The sequence below is a fragment of the Oncorhynchus clarkii genome, chromosome 1, assembly GCF_045791955.1.
Source record: "Oncorhynchus clarkii lewisi isolate Uvic-CL-2024 chromosome 1, UVic_Ocla_1.0, whole genome shotgun sequence".
Classification (NCBI taxonomy): Eukaryota; Metazoa; Chordata; class Actinopteri; order Salmoniformes; family Salmonidae; genus Oncorhynchus; species Oncorhynchus clarkii.
The window spans coordinates 57,050,872-57,077,419 of record NC_092147.1 but is presented as its reverse complement, the minus strand read 5'-3'; the positions used below and the strand labels follow the sequence as shown (position 1 = coordinate 57,077,419).

Genomic DNA, 26,548 nt, shown 5'->3' with positions numbered 1-26,548 from the left:
ATGGTTATCGTCAAGAAACCAGACAAGCTACGGATATGCATTGATCCTAAACACCTCAACCGGGCTCTGCGACGTTCACATTACATTATGCCCACGTTGGAGGATGTTCTTTACAAGCTCCCAAAGGCCAGAGTCTTCACGCTCGTGGATGCCAGAGATGCCTTTCTGCAGTGCAAGCTCGACGAGCCCAGCAGCTACATGACCACCTTTTGGACACCCTGGGGCAGGAAGAGGTGGTTGAAGCTTCCGTTTGGTGTCTCCGTGGCTCCAGAGGTGTATCAGCGGAAACAGCATGAGCTGTTGATGGGACTTAGTGGCGTGGAACCCATAGCAGATGACATTCTCGTAGTGGGCTGTGGGGACAGTGATGAGGAGGCAGAATGTGACCATGACGCCAAGCTGCTGGCCCTGATGGTCAGATGCAGACAGGTCAAGCTAAGGCTAAGCATAAAAAAGCTTCAGTTTAAAGTGCCAGAGGTCCGCTTTCATGGGCACATCTTGTCCTCCACCGGATTGAAGGCGGATCCTGAAAAAGTGAAGGCTGTCTTGGAAATGCCCCACCCATCTGACGTGAAGGGAGTGCAGCGCTTCGTCGGATTCGTCACCTACCTGGCCAAATTCCTACCGCGGCTCTCTGAAGTGTGTGAGCCACTGAGGAGGCTCATGGACAAGGACACCATCTGGCATTGGCTCCCAAAACATGACGCAGCGGTGAGGGAAATAAAACAACTGGTCACCCAGACACCTGTACTGCGATACTACAATGTGTCAAAACCTGTCACGATTCAGAGTGACTCAAGCCAGTATGGACTTGGCTGTTGCCTCATGCAGGAGGGCCAGCCTGTGGCATTCGCCTCTAGGGCACTCACCCCAACAGAGCAGAACTATGCCCAGATAGAGAAGGAGTGCCTCAGCATTGTGTTTGCATGCCAACGCTTCCACCACTACCTGTACGGGCGCGACAATATTACCGCAGAGACCGATCACAAGCCCCTTATTGCTATATTCAGCAAGCCTCTCCTGAATGCCCCAAAACGACTGCAGAGCATGCTACTGGCCCTACAAAACTACAACCTCAAGGTGGTGTATAAGCCAGGGCCAGAGATGTATGTGAGTGACACGCTCAGCAGGGCTACTGCATCAGGCACTCACACACGCTCCATGCATGAACAACACGCAGTGTGCAGCTTACAAACAGAGCAAGTGGATGTTGAACACATCAACCAGGCTGACTACCTTAATGTTACGGACCAGCGCCTTATACAAATCAGACAGCACACAGACAGGGACGGGCAACTCCAGGCATTGAGGTCTGTGATTCTGATGGGCTGGCCCGACTGCAGGGAAGAAACTGCTTTAGCCGTCAGAGAATATTGGCCAATCAAAGAGGAGCTCAGTGTTCAAAACGGAGTGATATTCAAGAATCAGAGAGTCGTTATTCCCCGGTCTCTGCGCCCTGAGATGTTGGCACGCGTGCACTCAAGTCACATAGGAGGTGAGGCCTGTTACAGACAAGCACGTGACACACTGTATTGGCCAGGAATGCAGAGTGAAATTAAAGACTATGTCAGTAAATGCACAATCTGCAATGAATATGCCATTGAGCAACAGAGAGAGACGATGATGTCCCACGAGCTACCGATGCGCCCCTGGCAGATAGTAAGTCTAGATCTCTTCCAGCACAGTGGCAAAGACTTTCTGCTGGTAGTCGATCATTACTCAGACTTTTGGGAGATCGACCTCCTCCCCGACCTCTCAGCAGAGACAACGATCAAACGCTGCAAGGCTCAGTTTGCCCGCTATGGCCAGCCAGATAGGGTAATTTCAGACAATGGACCCCAATTCTCCGGAGTTGAGTTCCGAAAATTTGCTGCAGGATGGGAATTCGAGCACGTCACTTCATCACCACGACACCCAAAAGCTAATGGGAAGGCAGAGTCCGCAGTAAAAATCGCAAAGAACCTCTGCAAAAAGGCTCTGCGAGAGGGCAAAGATGCCTGGAAAGCAATCCTGCAGTGGCGCAATACCCCGACAGAAGGCATGGACAGCAGCCCGGCACAGCGCCTCATGGCACGGCGCTTAAAAGCAGCTCTGCCAGTAGCCAGCACTCTCCTGGAGCCATGTGTGGTGACAGACGTGCTGGTGAAGCTACGTCACAGAAGACAGGTCTCCAAGTTCATCTACGACAAATCAGCAAAAGACTTACCTGAGCTCAGGGTGGGTGAAACGGTGCGAATGAAGCCACTACCAGGGGACCGGACAGGCCTCTGGAGACTCGGATCCTGTGTACAGAAAGTGGCACCACGCTCCTACTTGGTCGAAGTGAATGGATCACTGTACCGTCGTAACAGGGTTGACCTTCGGATTGCTGAGCCAGCACCTACTCAGAACCCTGATGGTCAAAGGGGTCGCATGACAAAAGACAGAACCCCAGCAAGTCACATGGGGCCTGAGGCACTGGGCGAAGAGCCAGGGGATCACAGGTCGGCCGCTCCCTCGCCCATCAATTCTCCCCTTAGACATTCAGGTGACACGCCTGTGCGGGAACCCGCAGTCCTCGCAGACAAGCCCCCTGTTTTTTCACGATGCGGGCGTCTGTCCCAGCCACCAAAAAGACTTAATCTGTAGGTTTCCCATCAGGGATTGTTGACAGAGATAAAAGTGAAGAGAATATCAAAATGTGTTGTTGTTGTTCTGAAAAAATAAATAAATAAATAAATACTAAACTGTTCATGTTGGAAATTGTTACTAGGTTTGTTTTGTTAGTGAATTGACACCTCCTGTCCTATTTTATTAAAGGGAAGATGTTATGGGTGGAAGATGGCACAGTGATGCCATCTGTTGGTAAATGTTCATTACTGCAACTCTTGGGTTTTACCGGGGTGCTTGAGATACCCGGATGTGTTGTGATGTACTGAACAAGACTGGTTACTCGCATCAATGCCTCTGTCTCGTCATTTAGCATTCAAACAGTTTTCATCAAAGATTTCTCTGTACTTTGCTTCTTTCATCTTTCCTTCAATCCTGACTAGTCTCCCAGTCACTGCTGCTGAAAAACATCCCCACAGCTTCACCATAGAAATGGTGCCAGATTTCCTCCAGACATGACGCTTGGCATTCAAGTCAAAGTGTTCAATCTTGGCTTCATCAGACCGGAGAATATTGTTTCTCATAGTCTGAGAGTATATAGGTACATTTTGGCAAACTAGATCTCTGTCAGAGTGACCATCGGGTTCTTGGTCACCTCCCTGACCAAGGCACTTCTCCCCTGATTGCTCAGTTTGGCCAGGGAGGCCAGCTCTAAGTCTTGGTGTTTCCTAACTTCTTCCACTGTGTTCTTGGGGACCTTCCATGCTGCAGAAATGTTTTGGACCCTTCCCCAGATATGTGCTTTGACACAATCCTGTCTCTTAGCTTTACGGACAATTCCTTCAACCTCATTGCTTATTTTTTTGCTCTGACATGCACTGTTAACTGTAGGACCTTATATAGACAGGTGTGTGCTTTTCCAAATCATGTCCAATCAACTGAAATTACCACAGGTGGACTCCAATAAAGGTGTAAAACATCTCAAGGATGATCAATGGAAACAGGATGCACCTGAGCTCAATTTCAAGTCTCAAAGCAAAAGGTCTGAATACTTGTAAATGTAAATACGCTTTTTATTTCTCTATATAAATTTGCAATAAATTTAAAAACCTTGTTGTTTTGTCATTATGGGGTATTGTGTGTAGAATGATGAGACATTGTTTATTTAATCAATTTTGGAATAGGGCTGTAACGTAACAAAATGTCTAAAGTCAAGGGGTCTGAATTATTTCTGAATGCACTGTAGTTTCACCCTCTGGTTGGTATTGTCATTGGAACAACTTAGTCCTTTTTGAACAGACTAAGAGCAATTTATCTATTTGACATCTGTACAATATAAATAAAGTATTTCCTCGTTTATCATGGCAAATCTACTGTGGCAATTTACCCAACATTTTGTGTGAATGGAAACAAATTTTGGTGCAGCCTACTGTTATTTTTTCCTCCTATTTATGTAATACAAAAGTAATGCAACATTTCTTGTGAAGGTCGAGGGTAAAAATCCCTAGACTGACCATATTTGAAATGTGTAACTAAATCAAGTCAATCAAGTCATTTGTGCCAGATTGGCATGGGCTGGAATCAAACCTATGCCGACATGGTAGGCTTAATCGTGAATAATGATGAGTGAGAAAGTCACAGACACACACATATCATACCCCCAAGACATGCTAACCTCTCACCATTACAATAACAGGGTAGGTTAGCATTTTTGGGGGGTATAATATTTCTCACTCATCACTATTCAAGATTCTTTCAGGACTGTCCATAATCATCGTAGCGTCCACATTAATGTAGAAGTGTTAAGAAACATATTATATTCTTATTTACAATTAAGGTGGCTCCATAATGTCCCAATACATTATATACAATTAATTTCTATTGGGCAAAAAATAATCTGAAACACCAAACAACCAAAACAAACAGCAAAAGCATCCAACAAGTTTGTAGCTTGTTGATGTAATCAAGCTTGATGTAATCATTGCGCGCAAAAGGTGCTGAAAATATGCTTTCTGGAATGGCCCAGTAAGTCCTGACCTCAACCCGATTGAGATGCTGTGGCATGACCTTAAGAGAGACGATTCACACCAGGCATCCCAAGAATATTTCTGAACTGAAACAGTTTTGTAAAGAGGAAAACTCCTCTTGACCATTGTGCAGGTTTGATCCGCATCTACAGAAAATGTTTGGTTGAGGTTATTGCTGCCAAAGTAGGGTCAACCAGTTATTAATACCAAGGGTTTGCATACTTTTCCCACCCCGCACTGTGAATGTTTACATGATGTGTACAATAAAGACATGTTGTGTGTTATTAGTTTAATCAGACTGTGTTTGTCTATTGTTGTGACTTAGATGAAGATCAGATCAAATTGTATGACCAATTTATGCAGACGTCCAGGTAATTCCAAAGGGTTCACATACTTTTTCTTGCCACTGTAAGTGAATTTGTCCCAATACTTTTGGTCCCCTAAAATGGGGGGACGACGAACAAAAGGTGCTGTAATTTCCTAACAGTTCACCCTATATTGATAAAAAATACCCCTAAATTAAAGCTGACAGTCCGCACTTTAACCTCGTAGTCATTGTATCCTTTTAAATCCAAAGTGTTGGAGTGCAGAGCCAATACAACAACACATTTGTCAATTTCCCAATACATTTGCAGCTCGCTGTTCATTATTTACAAGTGCAAAATACAGCATTGGTAGCAATCCCATATGGGAAGACCCAAGGAGCGGCATTCTTAATCATTTATTTATATTCCATATCTCTATAATTGACGGTGGAAGATATTGTTCTTGTCTCTGGAAACACAATAAATAATTCACCTTACATATCCACAGAGGCATTGGCATTTGACTTTATTTTATCGTACCCTTTGTCAGAGAATAGCATGACTTACTGACTGCTTTTGTGTCCCTGCAGTGTGTGGCTGTGACCTGGCTCAGGGAGGCTTCTTCATGAAGAATGGAGACTACCTGTGTACCCTGGACTACCAGCGAATGCACGGGACGCGCTGCAATGGCTGTGGGGACTTTGTGGAGGGAGAGGTCGTCACTGCTCTGGGCAAGACCTACCACCCTGCCTGCTTCGTCTGCACCATCTGCAAGTAAGAACCCTCACCCGAAACCTACAGGCACTTATTTTGAAGTGCATTCTCCTATTTTGGAACTGTATGTATCCCTTACATGCTGACCATACTACTTGCGTTATGTGTGTGAGCGTTGCAGAATAAATTTACACATGTTATTCAATCATTTAATCCAAACTGCTAAAGTGCGTCAACGAGCGCCTGCATAGCCAGGCGCTAAAACAGAACTTTGTAAAATTTTTGACGTTTGAAGAGCTGCAAGTCCCGCCTCCCCCATCTCCTCATTGGTTTTTAGGAGCATATTCCCACGTGGGTGATTGAAAGATGAACTGAGGTTCACACTCCAGTGCAGTTGGTGGTGGTAATGCACCTTAAAGTTGGATGCCAACCGCCAAGTCCAAAGAAGAAGAAGAATAAGAAGAAGCAGAAGAATGAAGGAGGAGAGATTACTAGGAAAGTAACTAGGTTTACCCATTTATCTGTGGATTAATTGTCGGAGTAGAGGACCTTGTGCATTTCAGGTAAAATAACAACCCAATGTTTATATAGCAGGACAAACTAGATAGCAACAGCAAACTAGCTAGCTAAATGGCCATGATTGTTTCATGCGTTTCGAACTGTCCCCAAATTAATAAAGTTGGTTCAGAGTTCGTTGGTATCGTCTGGTATGGAAGGACAAAATCGACATGCGTGCGATGGCGCACGAGGACGCACGTGCGTACTCTGTCTAGTCAGCATGTTAGTTATTCAGGAGAGTACTTTTGAGAATCTATTTTTCAAAGGAGTCCTGGTCAAGAGCTAGAAGCATTACTCATTATCTATCTCATTACTCTTATTGTTCACCTTATTGTACTCTTCTTATCAACCTGACTGCATCTTCTTATCTACATCGATTTATTTGGTCTTGAAAAGGGTCACTCCAACAATGCTGAAACACGTTCACGTCATCATACAGGGTGGTAGGTAACCTAGTGGTTAGAGCGTTGGACTAGTAACCGAAAGGCTGCTAGATCGAATCCCCGAGATGATAAGGTAAACATCTGTCATTCTGTCCATGAACAAGGCAGTTAACCCACTATTCCTAAGCCATCATTGAAAATTTGAATTTGTTCTTAACTGACTTGCCTAGTTAAACAAATAAAATTATACACTGTTACTCAATACATGGGATATTCTCAGCCAAACATACCCTAATGTGACCTGTGCTACATTATCCATCTGTATCTGTTTGGTGTCTGACCATTAGTCCATGTATCTGTCTGTCTCTCCCACAGACGACCGTTTCCGGCTGGGGATAGGGTCACCTTCAATGGCAAAGACTGTCTGTGTCAGTACTGTGTCCAGCCCACATCCCCAGGACCCGGCAAAGACATCATCGACTCCAACTGTGAGTAGCCTGTCTCCACTATCCTTACAGTACTGTGAATAGCTTAGTTACATTGAACTAACACTCAAACAAAAATGTCCAACAAATGTATTTGAGTTCATATGTGTGTAACCCATTGTTAGTGATAAACACCAGAACTCTATAAACTACTGTCACGACTTCTGCCGAAGTAGGTCCCTCTCCTTGTTCGGGCGGTGTTCGGCGGTCGACGTCACCGACCTTCTAGCCATCATTGATCCATTTTTACTTTTTCCATTGGTTTTGTCTTCCTACACACCTGGTTCCAATCCCTTCAATTACATGTTGTGTATTTAACCCTCTGTTTCCCCTCATGTCCTTGTCGGAGATTGTTTGTTGTATGTAGGTGTTTATTGTTATTTCTGTTGTGCGACGGGTTTTGCACCCTCTATTTGTTATTTTGTATACATTGGTTTTCGGAAGTTTTGATGTTTATTAAACAGCTCCGATTTACCAAGTTCATTCTCCTGCGCCTGACTTCCCTGCCACCAGCACACACCACATTACAGAATCCCGACCTTGCTATGGAGTCAGCAGGAGAGGGTACCCCGGCCATTGAGGTGGAGGAGCGCATCCAGGAGCATGCAGTTATGCTTCACCATCCTGGCGTTGCCATGGATCGCATTGTCCAGACGATGGACCGCTGGGAGAAACAGGGAGTTCTTCCAGCGCCTCCACCAGCACAACCGGGTTCTCTCTTGAGCGCACTTTTCCCGCCTGAACCCAGTGGGATCCATCTCTCCTTGACCCAGGAGTATGACGGGAGGGCTTCGAACTGCCAGGGGTTTTTACTGCAATTAAACCTTTATCTGGCCACCGTCCACCTGGCTCCATCGGATCGTGAGAGGGTGTCCTCCTTCATCTCGAGCCTCACCGGGAGAGCCCTGGAGTGGGCCAACACCGTATGGAGAGAGGGAGATGCGGCGTTGGACAAGTTTGAGGAGTTCTCCCGCCGTTTCCGGGCAGTCTTCGACCGCCGGCCCGAGGGTAGAGCGGCGGGTGAGCGCCTCTACCATCTGAGGCAGGAGACGAGGAGCGCCCAGGAGTTCACCCTGGAGTTTAGGACCCCGGCTGCCGGCACGGGATGGAGCGACAGGGCCCTGATCGACCATTATCGTTGCAGTCTGCGCGAGGACGTCCATCGCGAGCTGGCCTGAAGAGACACCACCCTCACGTTCGACCAGCTGGTGGACCTGTCTATCCGGCTGGACAACCTGCTGGCTACTCATGGATGTCTAGATCAGGAACTGGTGGTTCAATCCTCCCGCACCCCTTCTCCGATACCTATGGAGCTGGGAGGGGCGGTGAGCAGGGAGACCGGAGGGGGTTCCCGCTTGTGCAGCATCTGTGGCCTCAGAGGTCACACTGCCGGTCGGTGCCGGGTTGGTTCCTCTGGGAATCGAGGCAGCAGGCAGGGCACTCGGGCATCACACCAGGTGAGCTGGCACAATTCTCTCTCAGAGCCCTCTGTTGCACATATGTTTGTGTCTATCACTTTTCCTGAGTTTTCTCCATATTCCCAGCATAAGGCGCTCGTCGATTCAGGCGCGGCTGGGACCCCCATTTTTCCCGTGGATGTGCTCTTCCTCGTTCACCATTAGGGTCAGGGATAATTAGGGAGGTCACCACGCCGTTGGGTATGGTGATGCAGGGGGGTGATACAGAGAGAATTAGTCTCTTCCTCATTGACTCTCCTGCATTTCCCGTGGTGCTGGGCCTACTCTGTTTAGCTTTTCATAACCCCACTGTTTCTTGGCCACAGAGGGCTCTCGTGGGGTGGTCGCGAGAGTGCTCAGGTAGGTGTTGGTGCTACAACGGTGGAGAGTCCAGACCAGGTCTCCACGGTGCGCATTCCCCCTGAATATGCCGATTTGGCTCTCTCAATCGATGGGGCGATTGTGCGAAAGACCGCCTGGTAGATGCCGCACTTCCCAGGAGTCACGTGTATCCCCTCTCACAGGCGGAGACAGAGGCTATGGAAACATATGTTTTAGAATCCCTGCGTCAGGGGTACATTCGGTCCTCCACTTCACCCGCCTCCTCAAGTTCCTTTTTTGTGAAGAAGAAGGATGGGGATCTGCACCCGTGCATTGACTATCGGGGTCTGAATCAGATCACAGTGAGGTATAGTTACCCTCCACCAATGCACGGGGCGTGCTTCTTCACCAAACTAGATCTCAGGAGCACTTACAACCTGGTACGTATCTGAGAGGGAGATGAGTGGAAGATGGCTTTCAGTACCACCTCTGGGCACTATGAGTACCTCGTCATGCCGTACGGGTTGATGAATGCGCCCTCAGTCTTCCAAGCATTTGTAGACAAGATTTTCAGGGACCTGCACCGGCAGGGTGTAGTGGTGTATATTGATGACATTTTGATATTCTCCGCTACACGCGCCGAGCATGTGTCCTTGGTGTGCAGAGTGCTTGATCGCCTGTTGGAGCATGACCAGTACGTCAAGGCTGAGAAATGCCTGTTCTTTCATCAAGCCATCTCCTTCCTAGGGTATTGCATTTCCACATCAGGGGTGGAGACGGAGAGTGACCGCATTTCAGCCGTGCGTAATTGGCCGACTCCCTCCACGGTAAAGGAGGTGCAGTGATTTTTGGGGATTTGCCAATTACTACTGGAGATTTATCCAGGGTTTTGGTCAGGTGACTGCTCCCATTACCTCACTGCTGAAGGGGGGTCCTGTACGTCTGCAGTGGTCAGTTGAGGCGGACAGGGCTTTTGGGCAACTAAGTGCTCTGTTTACCTCGGCACCCGTGCTGGCCCATCCGGATCCCTCTTTGGCGTTCACATTGGAGGTGGACGCGTCCGAGGCTGGGATAGGAGCGGTGCTCTCTCAACGCTCAAATACGCCACCGAAACTTCGCCCCTGTGCCTTCTTCTCGAAGAAGCTCAGCCCGGCGGAGCAAAACTATGACGTGGGGGACTGGGAGCTGTTGGCTGTCAAGGCCTTGAAGGCGTGGAGACATTGGCTTGAGGGGGCTAAACACCCTTTTCTCATTTGGACTGACCACAGCAATCTGGAGTACATCCGGGCAACGAGGAGACTGAACCCTCACCAGGCAAGGTGGGCCATGTTTTTCACCCGTTTTGTTTTCACCCTTTCGTACAGACCAGGTTCCCAAAACGTTAAGTCAGACGCACTGTCCCGGCAGTATGACACAGAGAAGCGTTCCATGGATCCCACTCCCATACTCCCCACCTCTTGCTTGGTGGAACCGGTAGTGTGGGAGCTGGATGCGGAGATTGAGCGGGCATTACGTGCAGAGCCCCCTACCCCTCGGTGTCCAGCTGGGCGTCTGTCCGTTCCGTCTGCTGTCCGCAACCGGCTGATCTTTAGGGCTCACATGTCGTCCTGGGATCAGAGCTGTCTTGGTGGGAAGTACTGGTGGCCCACTTAGGCTAAGGATGTGAGGGTTTATGTTCCCTCCTGCTTGGTGTGCGCCCAGTGTAAGGCTCCTAGGCACCTGCCCAAAGGTAAGTTACAACACCTGCCCGTTCCACAACGGCCATGGTCGCACCTGTCGGTGGATTTAATAACCGATCTTCCACCTTCACAGGGAAAAACCACGATCCTCATCTCCTCCCTTTGCCCGGTCTCCCTACGGCCCTACAGACTGCGGAGGCCCTGTTTACTCACGTCTTCCGGCACTATAGGGTACCTGAGGATATAGTGTCTGATTGGGGTCCCCAGTTCACTTCGAGGGTCTGGAGGGTGTTCATGGAACTTTTGGGGGTCTCGGTCAGCCTTACCTCTGGTTTTCACCCGAGAGTAACAGGCAGGTGGAGAGAGTTAACCAGGATGTGGGTAGATTTCTGAGGTCTTATTGCCAGAACCGGCCGTGGAAGTGAGCAGAGATGGCCCAGAACTCACTCCGCCACTCCTCCACTAACCTCTCTCCCTTCCAGTGTATGTTTGAGTATCAGCCGGTTCTGACTCCTTGGCCAGACCGAAGCTCCTGCGGTGGATGACTGGTTCCGGCGCGAGGAGGAGACATGGGATGCCACCCATGTCCATCTTCAGCGTGCCGTGCTGCGCCAGAAAGTTGGCGCAGACCATCACCGCAGTGAGGCCCCTGTGTTCGCACCGGGTTTGGCTCTCGACCCGGAACCTGTCCCTCTGCATGCCCTGTCGGAAGCTGGGTCCGCGGTTTGTGGGGCCATTTAAAGTCCTGAGGAGAGTGAACGAGGTATGTTATAGGTTACAGCTTCCCCCCGATTACCGCATTAAACCCTCGTTCCATGTGTCTCTCCTCAGGCCGGTGGTGGCTGGTCCACTCCAGGAAGCTGAGGTGCGGGAGGTTCCTCCACCCCCTCTGGACATCGAGGGGGCCCCGGCGTACTCCGTTCGATCCATCCTGAATTCGAGACGTCTGGCGAGGGGCCTTCAGTACCTCATGGACTGGGAGGGGTACGGTCCGGAGGAGGACGTGTTGGACCCTTCTATGCTGAAGGGATTTCCACCGTCTCCGTCCGGATCGCCTTGAGCCTCGCCCTCCGGGGCGTCCCAGTGTCGGCGCACTGCTGGACCCGCTGGTCAAGGGGGGGTTACTGTCACGACTTCTGCCGAAGTCGGTTCCTCTCCTTGTTCGGGCGGTGTTCGGCGGTCTACGTCACCGGTCTTCTAGCCATCGCCGATCCATTTTCATGTTCCATTTGTTTTGTTTTCACACTCACCCGGTTTCAATTCTCTAAATTACATGTTGTATATTTTCCCTCTGTTTTCGCCCATGTCCTCGTCGGGAATTGTTTGTTGTATGTATTGGTGCCAAGTATGTTATGGTGTGTGATGGGTTTTTACCCACTTTCTTTATTTTGTATGTTGGTTTTCGGAGTTTGTAAGCATTTATTAAATGTCTCAGTTTATACCAATTTCGTTCTCTTGCGTCGGACTTCCCTGCCACCAGCACGCACCCCATTACTGTGTGTGTGTGTGTGTGTGTGTGTGTGTGTGTGTGTGTGTCTGTGTGTGTTTTTTTTACAGGCTGTTCGGGCTGTGGTAGAGACATTAAGAATGGTCAGGCTCTATTAGCTCTGGAGAGACAGTGGCACCTGGGCTGCTTCAAGTGTAAGGCATGTCAAAAAGTCCTCACTGGGGAGTACATCAGCAAGTAAGTCTAAAAAACAACTATTATACACATGACATGCTTACACACATAGTGAAATACACACATATTATACTTGCAGACAAAGGAAAACACACTATTCTATTCTACTCTATTTAATTTTAATCGAATCTATTCTAATGCACACAACATACACACAGTAAACTTGCAGACACAGTGAAAGACATTGTTCGATTCTATTCTGTTCTATTACACACATAGTGAAACACACAGTATACTTGCAGACACAGTGAAAGATACAAGTCTGTGTTATACTCTCTCTCTGCACAGGGATGGCACACCCTATTGTGAGAAGGACTACCAGGTCCATTTTGGGGTCCAATGCGAAGCCTGCCAGCAGTTTATCACAGGCAAAGTGCTGGAGGTAAGCCATTCACCTAACTTTCACCAATTGGCTGATTGGTTTAACACATAGGGAGAGCCGAACTCTGTCCGGCGTTCAACTTACTCTTGAAAGTTGTAATAGTAGAATGCACAAGGTGACATGACATCTTGTCATGTCAGTCATTGCATACCTTAGAGAGCTATTTATAGCTTGTCAGAAATGTCCAGATCAACTAGCCCATGTCAGCTAATGTTTTTGAGTTAGTTTTTTTTATCCCATAGATTTTGTTGTAATATTTGAGTCACAAATTAGCTTTAAAACTTCAAAATTTTCTCTGCACCCCATGATAAAATGTGTAGAATTCCAGGAAATATGCTTTAAAATTGCAAAATGTTCACTCCCCCAACAAGAGGGGTGTGAACAGTTTGTGTCATGAACAGTGCTTGTGCCTATAGAAATAGGCGTGGCCGGTGCGCATAGATGGGGGGCGCGGGATGTTTCCCAATGCTGGAAGGGGGGCCTGAGTGAAAAATGTGGGAACCCCTGCCATAACTCATAGTCCGATTGCATCTCTGTCTGCAGACAGGCTGGCCACTACTATGGCAGGGAGAGAGAAAGAACATATAGCTGGGGAGAGAGAACATCAGAGAAATGCAGGGTGGGATGACAGAAGCAGATAGGAGAGGGGCAAACAGAATGAGTTGTGTCACACAATGAGGCAGACAGATTTGCTGCTTTGTTCTACTCTGGATGCACTGACAGTAATGGAGCCATCGCTACTCTGTTTCATTCCCAATGGATTTGGCCATTGCCTGTGGCCAATGTCTGTGAGTGTGTGTTCACAAAAATAATTCACCTTTAGTATAACTCATTCGTGTTAGTGACTATTTGGCACAGTCCTGTATTCAGAAGATGTATCAATGGATTACCTAAGAGCATTTCACAGTTCTGCTAAAGATGAATCGTTTTTGTGTAGACACATATCGACACTATGGTTTTGTTTAGCGCAGTTTGTGTGTGTGTCTGGACTGGAGGGTGGTCCTGGACCAACAGGGATGGTTAAAGAGTCACCGGCATTGTATCTAATGCCATTTTTTATACTGTAGCTTATTCAGATGTGCGTGTGATCCAGCCAACCCTTACAGGTATTGCCAGGCCTGAAAATGAACTATGAAAATCCACATTTTCAAGGCCATAGCCCCATATCTGTGAATTGGCACTTGTCTATTAGCTTACTGGTGAGTGGGAAGGGTGGTTGGTCAGGGGCTGTTTGCTTCTCCGTTCTTCTGTTCAGTGTCCTGTTCCTAATAGCTTTTGTGTGACATGTTGCTGTGTATGCTAAGCACCTCATTATACAGTTTCAAAGTACTGTAGCCCCCTATGCAATATCAGGGGAGGATACTGTTAACTTTACTTTAGCACAAAGGGAGGATAGCTCCTATATTTGAAGGCATGTTGACTGACAGTGAACCCTTTGTGATATGCCTGGATGAATGAGTAAATCAAAGGTAGATTTAATCAGTTGACTGTATATGTATATCATTTTAACCTCGTCTCCAGGCTCAAATTGTTGGCGCATAGAGCCTTTCAACAGTGTGGGAATGATTGGAACTTAGGGGGTGTGGATTTAATGAGTGACATGCTACTCAATTCAAATTCTGACCGAATCACACGACTGCATATTAAAACCTGCCTATTTTTAAAGTGTATCTTCTTAAAATCTGTTTTAAACCTAACCTTAACCTTAACCCTAACCTTAACCACACTGCTAACCTTATGCCTAACCGTAACCTTAAATTAAGACCAAAAAGCACATTTTTGTAGCCAATTTTGACTTTGAATCAGACTTTGTGGCAATGGAAGCTAGTGGAAACCGAGGATGAGCTAGCCTGTGACAGTTGTATTAAATCGTCAATCAAAATAAATGTTCTATCACTTTAACCATATTATTTTGGGGAAGCACAAATGAAAAAAGTGTATACGTGAAAACTATTTCTAAGATTAATTGTGCTGGGGAGGGTGGCGCTAGATGGTATGGTTTGTGCTAGATGGTGATGGACTGAGAGATCAGCCAATTCAAACCGGTGGCTGTTTTTGCCACTCCTCCCATAGTCTACCATTCAAGTTCCATTCTGAGACGCTGTGAAACTAGACGGTTCGACAGAGAGAGAGCTGTCTGGTGGACAAGATTAAAGTCATGTAAATGCCTCTTAATTAACTGCTCCTGTGAAGAAATGCACATACACTGGACATTACACTAAACCATACCCTGGATGGACTAGTGAGTCAGCATGTTCCAGTTCTTAAGAAAACTGCATGTGGGTTGATTACTTAGTGCACATCAAATGATGGCATAACATGACTATGTTCCTTCTCTCTGTTGGGCTGTTGTTGTTGATGTGATGAACAAGTAAAGACGGCCATCAGTGGAGCAGTGTCGGTGTGAAGGGACGACATGGGAATGAGAGACACGAGAGAGCTACACACACACACACACACACCACACCAACCACATACTGAGTGCTCTGAAACAGGGTTCTAGCCTATGTGTAATATGGCGCCGACAGAGATGGTCGCCTCACTTCGAGTCCTTAGGAAACTATGCAGTATTTTGTTTTTTATGTATTATTTCTAACATTGTTAGCCCAGAAAATCTTAAGTGTTATTACATACAGATATAAGAGTGACATCAACTTACCAACATTACGACCAGGAATACGACTTTCCTTCGTTCGGACCACCACCCAGGACATTGGATCTACTCCCAGAGCCCGAGCCAAAACAACGTTGCCGCAGGAGAGGTAGACGGAGCGACCTCCTGGTCAGACTTTGAAGGCGTGCACACCACCCATCGCTTCAGAGCATATTACTCACCAATGTCCAGTCTCTAGACAACAAGGTTGATGAAATTAGGGCAAGGGTTGCCTTCCAGAGAGACATCAGAGATTGTAACATTCTCTGTTTCATGGAAACATGGCTCTCTCTGGATATGTTGTTGGAGTCGGTACAGCCACCGGGTTTCTTCCTGCATCGCACCGACAGAAACAAACATCTCTCTGGTTAGAAGAAGGGGTGGGGGTGTATGCTTCATGATTAACGATTCATGGTGTAATCATAACAACATGCAGGAACTCAAGTCCTTTTGTTCACCTGAACTGGAATTCCTTACAATCAAATGCCGACCACATTATCTCCAAAGATAATTATTTCAATTATAGTCACAACCGTGTAGATCCACCCCTAAGGAGATACCTCGATGGCCCTCAAGGAACTTCACTAGACTCTATGTAAACTGGAAAACATATATCCTGAGGCTGCCTTTATTGCAGCTGGGGATTTTAAACAAAGCTAATTTGAGAACCAGGCTCCCTAAATTCTATGAGCACATTGACTGTAGCACTCGCGCGGGCAATACACTGGACCACTGCTACTCTAACTTCCGAGATGCATGCAAAGCACTCCCCTGCCCTCCTTTCTGCAAATCCAACCACAACTCCATTTTGCGCCTACCGTCCTATAGGCAGAAACTCAAACAGGATGCACCTGTGACGAGAACTATTCAACACTGGTCTGACCAATCGGAATCCACGCTTCAAGATTATTTTGATCACGCGGACTGGGAAATGTTCCAGGAAGCCTCAGAGAATAACATGGATTTATGCGCTGACCCAGTGAATGAGTTTATAAGGAAGTGCATTGGAGATGTTGTACCCAATGTGACTAATAAAACCTACCCTAACCAGAAACCGTGGATAGATGGAGGCATTCGTGCATAACTGAAAGAGCGAGCACCGCATTAAACCATAGAAAGATGTCGGGAAATATCTCTGAATTTAAACCGTGTAGTTATTCCCTCTGCAAGGCTATCAAACAAGCGAAATGTTGGTATAAGGACTAAGTGGAACCGCAATTCAACGGCTCAGACACGAGACATGTGTGACAGGGTCTACAGGCAATTACGGAATACAAAGAGAAAACGAGCCACATCATGGACACCGACATCTTGCTTCCAGACAAACTAAACACCTTCTTTGCCTGCTTTGAGGATAATACAGTGCTACCGACACGACCCGCTACCAAGGACTCCTTCTCCGTGGTCAACATGTGTAAGACATCTAAACGTGGTAACCCTCGCAGGGCTGCTGGCCCAGACAGCATCCCTAGAGGAGTCCTCAGAGCATGCGCAGACCAGCTGGCTGGTGTGCTTACAGACATATTCAATCACTCCCTATCCCAGTCTGCTGTTCCCACATGCTTCAAGATGGCCACCATTGTGCCTGTACCAAAGAAAGCAAAGATAACTGAACTAAATGACTATCTGTCATCATGAAGTGCTTTGAGAGACTAGTCAAGGATCATATCACCTCCACTTCACCTGCCACCCTAGACCCACTTCCGTTTGCATACCGCCCCAAAACGTCCACAGACGATGCAATCGCCATCACACTGCACACTGCCCTATCCCATCTGGACAAGAGAATACCTATGTAAGAGTGCTGTTCATGTATCTTATACCGTTTTAAAGGTAATCTTGTTGTTAATCCCACCAGTGTCCGATTTCAAATAGAGTTTACAGTGAAAGCACCACAAACGATTATGTTAGTTCACCGCCAAGTCACAGAAAAACACAGCCATTTTTCCAGCCAAAGAGAGGAGTCACAAAAAGCACAAATAGATATAAAATGAATCACTAACCTTTGATGATCTTTATCAGATGACACTCATAGGACTTAATGTTACACAATACATGTATGTTTTGTTTGATAAAGTTCATTGTTTGTTTGATAGAGTTTACATTGCCGCGTTACATTCACTAGTTCCAAAAACATCCAGTGATTTTGCATAGCCACATCGATTCAACAGAAATACTAATCATAAATGTAGATGATAATACAAGTTATACACATGGAATTATAGATATACCTCTCCTTAATGCAACCGCTGAATTAAAAAAACCTTTACGGAAAAAGCAAACCAAGCAATAATCTGAGACGGCACTCAGAAAAATAATCAAATTAGCCACCATGTTGTAGTCAACAGAAACCAGAAATCACATTATAAATATTCCCTTACCATTGATGATCTTCATCAGAATGCACTCCCAGGAATCGCAGTTCCACAATAAATGATTTGTTCGATAATGTCCGTTATTTATGTCCAAGTAGCTACTTTTGTTAGCGTTAGGTACACATATCCAAACACTCGTGTATTACTTCGGACAAAAACATCAAAAAGTTATATTACAGGTCAAAGAAACATTTCAAACTAAGTATAGAATCAATCCTTAGGATGTTTTATCATAAATCTTCAATAAAGTTCCAACTGGAGAATTCCTTTGTGTCTAGAGGAGCAACGGAACGCAAGTCGATATCATGTGGAATGCGCATGACCAGGAAATGGCTCTCTGCCAGTAACCTGACTCATTCAGCTCTTATTCAGTCCCGCAACTCAGTAGAAGCCTCATTCAAGTTTCTAAAGATGGTTGACATCTAGTGGAAGCCCTAGGAAGTGCTACTTCATTCATATCCCGACTGTGAATTTCAATAGGGCCCAATATTAATAATAATATGCATATATAATCAACTGAGACTGAGGAGCAGGCCGTTTACTCTGAGCACCTCTGGGCACCTTTCATCCAAGCTACTCAATACTGCCCCTGCAGCCATAAGACGTTTTAAGGCACTGGGTCTCAACCCCGCCCTGTGCAACTGGGTCCTGGACTTTCTGACGGGCCGCCTCCCAGGTGGTGAAGGTAGGAAACAGCATGTCCACTTTGCTGATCCTCAACACTGGGGCCCCACAAGGGTGCATGCTCAGCCCCCTCCTGTACTCCCTGTTCACCCATGACTGCGTGGTCATGCACGCCTCCAACTCAATCATCAAGTTTGCAGAAAACACAACAGTAGTGGGCTTGATTACCAACAACGAGGGAGGAAGTGAAGGCACTCAGAGTGTGGTGTCAGGAAAACAACCTCTCACTCAACGTCAACAAAATAAAGGAGATGATAGTAGACTTCAGGAAACAGCAAAGGCAGCACCTCCCCTATCCACATCGACGGGACAGTAGTGGAGAAGGTGGAACGTTTTAAGTTCCTTGGTGTACACATCACGGACAAACTTAAATGGTCCACCCACACAGACAGTGTGGTGAAGAAGGCGCAACAGTACCTCTTCAACCTCAGGAAGCTGAAGAAATGTGGCTTGTCACCTAAAACCCTCACAAACGTTTACAGATGCACAATTGAGAGCATCCTGTTGGTTTGTATCACCGGCTGGTACGGCAATTGCACCACCATCAACCACAAGGCTCTCCAGAGGGTGGTGAGGTCTGCACAATGCACCACCGGGAGCAGGATGTCACAGAAAGGCCAAAAAGATAATCAAGGACAACAACCAAGATGGCGTAGCAGTCGGACGTGTGTTTTTGTCTCGTCCTGCCCAGTGTAGAAATAGTTTTCTTCGTATATATTTCGTATATATTTTAATCTCACTTTACATCTACGGACTGAATATACTCTCCTACAACCCGCCTCTCCCGATGTGGTACGGATCTGCAATTTTTATACTATAGAACCGGAACCCCCTTCTGAAGCTAGCCAGCTAACTAGCTACCAGCCAGTCAATTCCTGCCAGTCTGAATAACGCAATATCAACCCAGAGCATATCGGACTGCTTTTTCTCTACCACATCTCCGGATTCCTACTGCAATCTCTGAACATTTACACCGGATCATCGCAGCTAGCTAGCTGCTCTCCAAGTGGCTACTCCTGGCTAACGTCTCTGTCCTGAAGCAAGCACCAGTTAGCCTGGAGCTAGCCTGGAGCTAGGCCCATCTCCCAACTAGCCAAAGTGGTTTGCCGACGTAACCTTCCAAGGTGGTTTCAACAGGCTCTTCCGTTGCGACGTCGCTGGATGCCCATCTGCTATCCCCAGCCCGCTAGCTGTCTCCAGCTCGCCTAGCTTAGCAGCGACTACGGAATTGGCTCCCTGACTCATCTAGTGCTACTCATTGAACCGTATGATAACTCGGCAACACATGCCTTGTCTATTGCTGTTTTGGTTAGTGTTTATTGTCTTGTTTCACTGTGAGCCCCTAGCCCTGCCAAATATGCCCTTTTGTTCCACCCTCCACACATGCGATGACCTCACCTGGCCTAACTGGTGCCTCAGGAGACAAAAACTCTCACATCGTCACTCGATGCCTAGGTTTACCTCCACTGTACTCACATCTTACCATACCTTGTGCCTACATACATTATGCCTTGAATCTATTCTTCCGCGCCCAGAAATCTGCTCCTTTTACTCTCTGTTCCGAATGCACTAGACAACCAGTTCTTATAGCCTTTAGAGGTACCCTTATCCTACTCCTCCTCTGTTCCTCTGGTGATGTAGAGGTTAACTCAGGCCCTGCAGCCCCCTGCACCATTCCCATTCCCCAGGATCTCTCATTTGTTGACTTCTGTAAAAGTAAAAGCCTTGGTTTCTTGCATGTTAACATTAGAAGCCTCCTCTCTAAGTTTGTTTTATTCACTGCTTTAGCACTCTCCGCCAACCCTGATGTCCTAGCCATGTCAGAATCATGACATAGGAAGTCCACCAAAAATCCTGAAATTTCCATCCCTAACTATAACATCTTCCGACAAGATAGAACTGCCAAAGGGGGCAGAGTTGCAATCTACTGCAGAGATAGCCTGCAGAGTTCTGTCATACTATCCAGGTCTGTGCCCAAACAATTCGAGCTTCTACTTTCAGAAATCCACCTTTCCAGAAACAAGTCTCTCACCGTTGCCGCTTGTTATAAACCCCCTTCAGCCCCCGTCTGTGCCCTGGACACCATATGTGAATTGTTTGCCCCCCATCTATCTTCAGAGATCGTACTGTTAGGTGACCTAAACTGGGATATGCTTAACACCCTGGCCGTCCTACAATCTAAGATAGATGCCCTCAATCTCACACAAATTATTAAGGAACCCACCAGGTAAACGCTAAATCTGTAACCATGGGCACCTTCTTAGATATCATCCTAATCAACTTGCCCTCTAAATACACCTCTGCTGTCTTCAACCAGGATCTCAGCGATCATTGCCTCATTTCCTGCGTGCTTCCGTGGTCAAACGACCACCCATCATCACTGTCAAACACTCCCTAAAACACTTCAGCAAGCAGGCCGTTCTAATAAACCTGGCCCGGGTATCATGGAAGGATATTGACCTCATCCCATCAGTAGAGGATGCCTGGTTGCTCTTTAAAAGTGCTTTCCTCGCCATCTTAAATAAGCATTCCCCATTCAATTTTTTTTAGAACTGAGAACAGATATAGCCCTTGGTTCACCCCAGACTTGACTGCCCTTGACCAACACAAAGCATCCTGTGGCGTACTGCATTAGCACCGAATAGCCCCGCGATATGCAACTTTTCAGTGAAGTCAGGAACCAATAGACTCAGTCAGTTAGGAGAGCCAAGGCTAGCTTTTTCAAACAGAAATTTGCATCCAGTAGCACTAATTACAAAACGTTTTGGGACACTGTAAAGTCCATAGAGAATAGGAGCACCTCCTCCCAGCTGCCCACTGCACTGAGGCTAGGAAACACTGTCACCACCAATAAATCTACGATAATAGATCATTTCAACAAGCATTTTTCTATGCCTGGCCATGCTTTTCTCCTGGCTACCCCTACCCTGGCCAACAGCTCAGCACCTCCTGCAGCAACTTGCCCAAGCCCACACTCTGTCAATCACCGCATTCTTATCGGCAGACTCAATAGCCTTGGTTTCTCAAATGACTGCCTCGCCTGGTTCACCAACTACTTCTCAGATAGAGTTCAGTGTGTCAAATCGGAGGGCATTTTGTCCGGACCTCTGGCAGTCTCTATGGGGGTGCCACAGGGTTAAATTCTCAGGCCGACTCTTTTCTCTGTATATATCAATGATGACACTCTTGCTGCTGCTGATTTTCTGATCCACCTCTACGCAGACGACACCATTCTGTATACATCTGGTCCTTCTTTGGACACTGTATTAACAAACCTCCAAACGAGCTTCAATGTCATACAACACTCCTTCTGTGGCATCCAACTGCTTTTAAATGCAAGTGAAACTAAATGCATGCTCTTCAATCGATTGCTGCCCTCACCCACCCACCCAACTAGCATCACTACTCTGGACGGTTCTGACTTAGAATATGTGGACAACTACAAATACCTAGGTGACTGGTTAGACTGTGACCTCTCCTTCCAGACTCATATCAAGCATCTCCAATACAAATTAAATCTAGAATCGGCTTCATATTTCGCAAAACAAAGCCTCCTTCACTTATGCTGCCTAAAATACCCTCGTAAAACTGACTATCCTACCGATCCTTGACTTCGGCGATGTTATTTACAAAATAGCCTTCAACACCCTACTCATACTAACTGGATGTGGTCTATCACAGTGCCATCCGTTTTGTCACCAAAGCCCCATATACTACCCACCACTGCGACCTCTATGCTCTCGTTGGCTGGCCCTCACTACATATTTGTTGACAAACCCACTGGCTCCAGGTCATCTATAAGTCTTTGCTAGATAAAGCCCCACCTTATCTCAGCGCACTGGTCACCATAGCAACACGCATTTGTAGCACGCGCTCCAGCAAGTATATTTCACTGGTCATCCCCAAAGCCAACACTTCCTTTGGCCGCCTTTCCTTCCAGTTCTCTGATGCCAATGACTGGAACGAATTGCAAAAATCACTGAAGCTGGAGTCTTATATTTCTCTCTCTAACTTTAAGCATCAGCTGTCAGAGCAGTTTACTGATCACTGCGCCTTTACACAGCCAATCTGTAAATAACACACCCAACTACCTCTTCCCTATATTGTTTTTTATCCTCTACGCTCTTTTGAACCCCAGTATCTCTACTTGCACATCATCATCTGCACATCTAGCACTTCAGTGTTAATGCTAATTTGCAATTATTTCACGTCTATGGCCTATTTATTGCCTTACCTCCCTAATCTTCTACATTTACACACACTGTACTTCGATTTTTCTGTTATGTTTTTGACTGTACGTTTTTTTATGGCTAACTCTGTGTTGTTGTTTGTGTCGCACTGCTTTGCTTTATCTTGGCCAGGTCGCGGTTGTAAATGAGAACTTGTTCTCAACTGGCCTACCTGGTTAAATAAAGGTGAAATACATTTTAAAAATCTAATAAAACCACCTGAGCCGCTGCCTGTTCACACCGCTACCATCCAGAAGGCGAGGTCAGTACAGGTGCATCAAAGCTGTGACCGAGAAACTGAAAAACAGCTTCTATCTCAAGGCCATCACTGTTAAACAGCCACCACTAACAAAGGGAGGCTGCTGCCTACTTACAGACTCAAATCATTGGCCACTTTAATAAATAGATCATTAGTCACTTTAAATAATGGCACTTTAATAATGTTTACATATCTTACATTACTCATCTCACATGTATTGTATTTTATACCATCTATTGCAACTTGGCCAACTCGGCCATCGCTCATACAGTGCCTTGCGAAAGTATTCGGCCCCCTTGAACTTTGCGACCTTTTGCCACATTTCAGGCTTCAAACATAAAGATATAAAACTGTATTTTTTTTGTGAAGAATCAACAACAAGTGGGACACAATCATGAAGTGGAACGACATTTATTGGATATTTCAAACTTTTTTAACAAATCAAAAACTGAAAAATTGGGCGTGCAAAATTATTCAGCCCCCTTAAGTTAATACTTTGTAGCGCCACCTTTTGCTGCGATTACAGCTGTAAGTCGCATGGGGTATGTCTCTATCAGTTTTGCACATCGAGAGACTGAAATTTTTTCCCATTCCTCCTTGCAAAACAGCTCGAGCTCAGTGAGGTTGGATGGAGAGCATTTGTGAACAGCAGTTTTCAGTTCTTTCCACAGATTCTCGATTGGATTCAGGTCTGGACTTTGACTTGGCCATTCTAACACCTGGATATGTTTATTTTTGAACCATTCCATTGTAGATTTTGCTTTATGTTTTGGATCATTGTCTTGTTGGAAGACAAATCTCCGTCCCAGTCTCAGGTCTTTTGCAGACTCCATCAGGTTTTCTTCCAGAATGGTCCTGTATTTGGCTCCATCCATCTTCCCATCAATTTTAACCATCTTCCCTGTCCCTGCTGAAGAAAAGCAGGCCCATACCATGATGCTGCCACCACCATGTTTGACAGTGGGGATGGTGTGTTCAGCTGTGTTGCTTTTACGACAAACATAACGTTTTGCATTGTTGCCAAAAAGTTCAATTTTGGTTTCATCTGACCAGAGCACCTTCTTCCACATGTTTGGTGTGTCTCCCAGGTGGCTTGTGGCAAACTTTAAACAACACTTTTTATGGATATCTTTAAGAAATGGCTTTCTTCTTGCCACTTTTCCATAAAGGCCAGATTTGTGCAATATACGACTGATTGTTGTCCTATGGACAGAGTCTCCCACCTCAGCTGTAGATCTCTGCAGTTCATCCAGAGTGATCATGGGCCTCTTGACTGCATCTCTGATCAGTCTTCTCATTGTATGAGCTGAAAATTTAGAGGGACGGCCAGGTCTTGGTAGATTTGCAGTGGTCTGATACTCCTTCCATTTCAATATTATTGCTTGCACAGTGCTCCTTGTGATGTTTAAAGCTTGGGAAATCTTTTTGTATCCAAATCCGGCTTTAAACTTCTTCACAACAGTATCTCGGACCTGCCTGGTGTGTTCCTTGTTCTTCATGATGCTCTCTGCGCTTTTAACGGACCTCTGAGACTATCACAGTGCAGGTGCATTTATACGGAGACTTGATTACACACAGGTGGATTGTATTTATCATCATTAGTTATTTAGGTCAACATTGGATTATTCAGAGATCCTCACTGAACTTCTGGAGAGAGTTTGCTGCACTGAAAGTAAAGGGGCTGAATAATTTTGCACGCCCAATTTTTCAGTTTTTGATTTGTTAATAAAAAAGTTTGAAATATCCAATAAATGTCGTTCCACTTCATGATTGTGTCCCAATTGTTGTTGATTCTTCACAAAAAAATACAGTTTTATATCTTTATGTTTGAAGCCTGAAATGTGGCAAAAGGTCGCAAAGTTCAAGGGGGCCGAATACTTTCGCAAGGCACTGTACATATAAGAACAAGCATTTCGCTACACTCGCATTAACATCTGCTACCATGTGTATGTGACCAATAACATTTGATTTGATTTGAGCCATGGCATGCTACTCATTATGTAAGAAAGCATATTGTGTTAAACTCAACTGGATTCTCCTGAGGGTGGAAGGTAGCCTAGCGGTTAAGAGAGTTGGGCCATCAAGGTCACTAGTTTGAATCCACGGGTCGACTTGGTGAAACATCTGCTGATGTGCCTTTGAATAAGGCACTTAACTCCAATTTCTTCTGTCAGTAGCTCTGGATAATAGTGTCTGCTAAAGGACTAAAATGTCATTTATATCTCTGTGTGTTTCCAGGCAGGGGACAAACACTACCACCCCAGCTGTGCACGATGCAGCAGGTGCAACCAGATGTTCACAGAAGGAGAAGAGATGTACCTGCAAGGTGAGTAGCTAGATGGGCTGAAGTTATACCTGGAGCATTTTACGGATTATTACGGTATAGCTGGGTTGGTTTAGCATGGTCCCTGATCTGCTGTATTGCCAACTCTTAGGTTTGATCATAAATGTTGGCAAGAGAGCACAAACAGATCTGGAACCAGGTTACGTTTGGTCGTCTTTGTTCTCTATTACCATCTGTCTCTGTTCTCTTCCACAGGATCAACAGTGTGGCACCCTGGCTGTAAGAACACAACCAGAACAGAGGAAAGACATAGGGAACGGGTAGGAAATACATCTGCCCATTAACTACCTCTTGTACCTTGACCTTTTTTGCACTGTGCAAGTGTCTCTTCTGTCAGCCACTCCTAATTTGCCCCCTATATCCCGTCCCCTTGGCCCTAAACCTGTTTGCAGATTTGTAAGGTGGAAATAATAAGGTGGAAAATACACCACTACACTGCTTATACCTACCCAGACACCACAGATCTGAAAACATCAAAGGGTTAGAGCCAAAGAGAAGGGATAGGGAGTGATCATTCAGTGATCACACAGACACCTACGGTATGCCTCTCTCCCCCTTTAATCCTATGTCTACCGGTGTATGTAGTGTGTGAGTGTCCTTTGCTCTGTGGTGGTTGTGTGCGTGTGACCTGCAGGTTTTGGGTCAATTCCATTTCAATTCAGTCAATTCAGAAAGTAAGCAGACATTTTCTCATTGGAAAGACTTGATAAAAAAACATACATGTTCTCATTGGAAAGCATTGAGAAAAAATGTACTTGGAATTAAAATTCCAGTTTACTTCCAGAATTGACTGAATTGAAATGGGATTGACCCCAACCTTGGTGAACTGTGATCTGGCCAGCTGAATGGGCTCCATCTAAGTCAGGTTGGAGAGCCCATGTGTGTGTGACTTCCTGTGAATCCCCCCTTTCCCTTCCCTTCCTCCACAGCTGTTGCCTCCGTCACTATTACTCCTCCACAAAACAGAAAGGCAGGTACTGTATTCGCTATTGACTATGCGATGGCATCATCCTGTGTTACTTTCACCACGATGTTGCATAGGTCATAGGACATGATGCGCTGTGTGCTGCCCCCTGCTGGAGCCAGCCTGCAGTGTTAAAATGCTACACACATTTGCACATTACATCTCATACACCTGTATCGCCCTCAAGTAGAAGGAGCATGGGCTAAAGACACAGACATATTTGAGGATTAGACATGAACAGTGTTCAAATTATACATTGACTCTTGTGGATACCCAATGCCTCTTGCGGGCATCTAATTTGTTGTGGGGGTGCCCAGTCCACTTGTAATTCGGACCATGCAAATAAATATCAAACAATAAATTAATGGTTGCTTTCACCCAGACTACTCTTTAAAAATACCCAATTTAAGGCTTCCCGAGTGGCGCAACGGTCTAATGCACTGCATGAGGCGGCGCACA

General features: G+C 46.1%; 1 protein-coding gene across 1 annotated transcript in view; it reads left to right on the top strand.

The window, feature by feature from the left end:
• Positions 1-26,548, top strand: part of LOC139409112 (actin-binding LIM protein 1-like) — a 118,761-nt gene that overhangs the window by 67,764 nt on the left and 24,449 nt on the right. The window contains exons 3-8 of the mRNA XM_071153839.1: positions 5,512-5,695; positions 6,952-7,064; positions 12,076-12,202; positions 12,488-12,581; positions 25,020-25,107; positions 25,321-25,385. Of these exons, the coding sequence (XP_071009940.1) occupies positions 5,512-5,695; positions 6,952-7,064; positions 12,076-12,202; positions 12,488-12,581; positions 25,020-25,107; positions 25,321-25,385 (671 nt within the window). The remainder of the gene's footprint in view (positions 1-5,511; positions 5,696-6,951; positions 7,065-12,075; positions 12,203-12,487; positions 12,582-25,019; positions 25,108-25,320; positions 25,386-26,548) is intronic.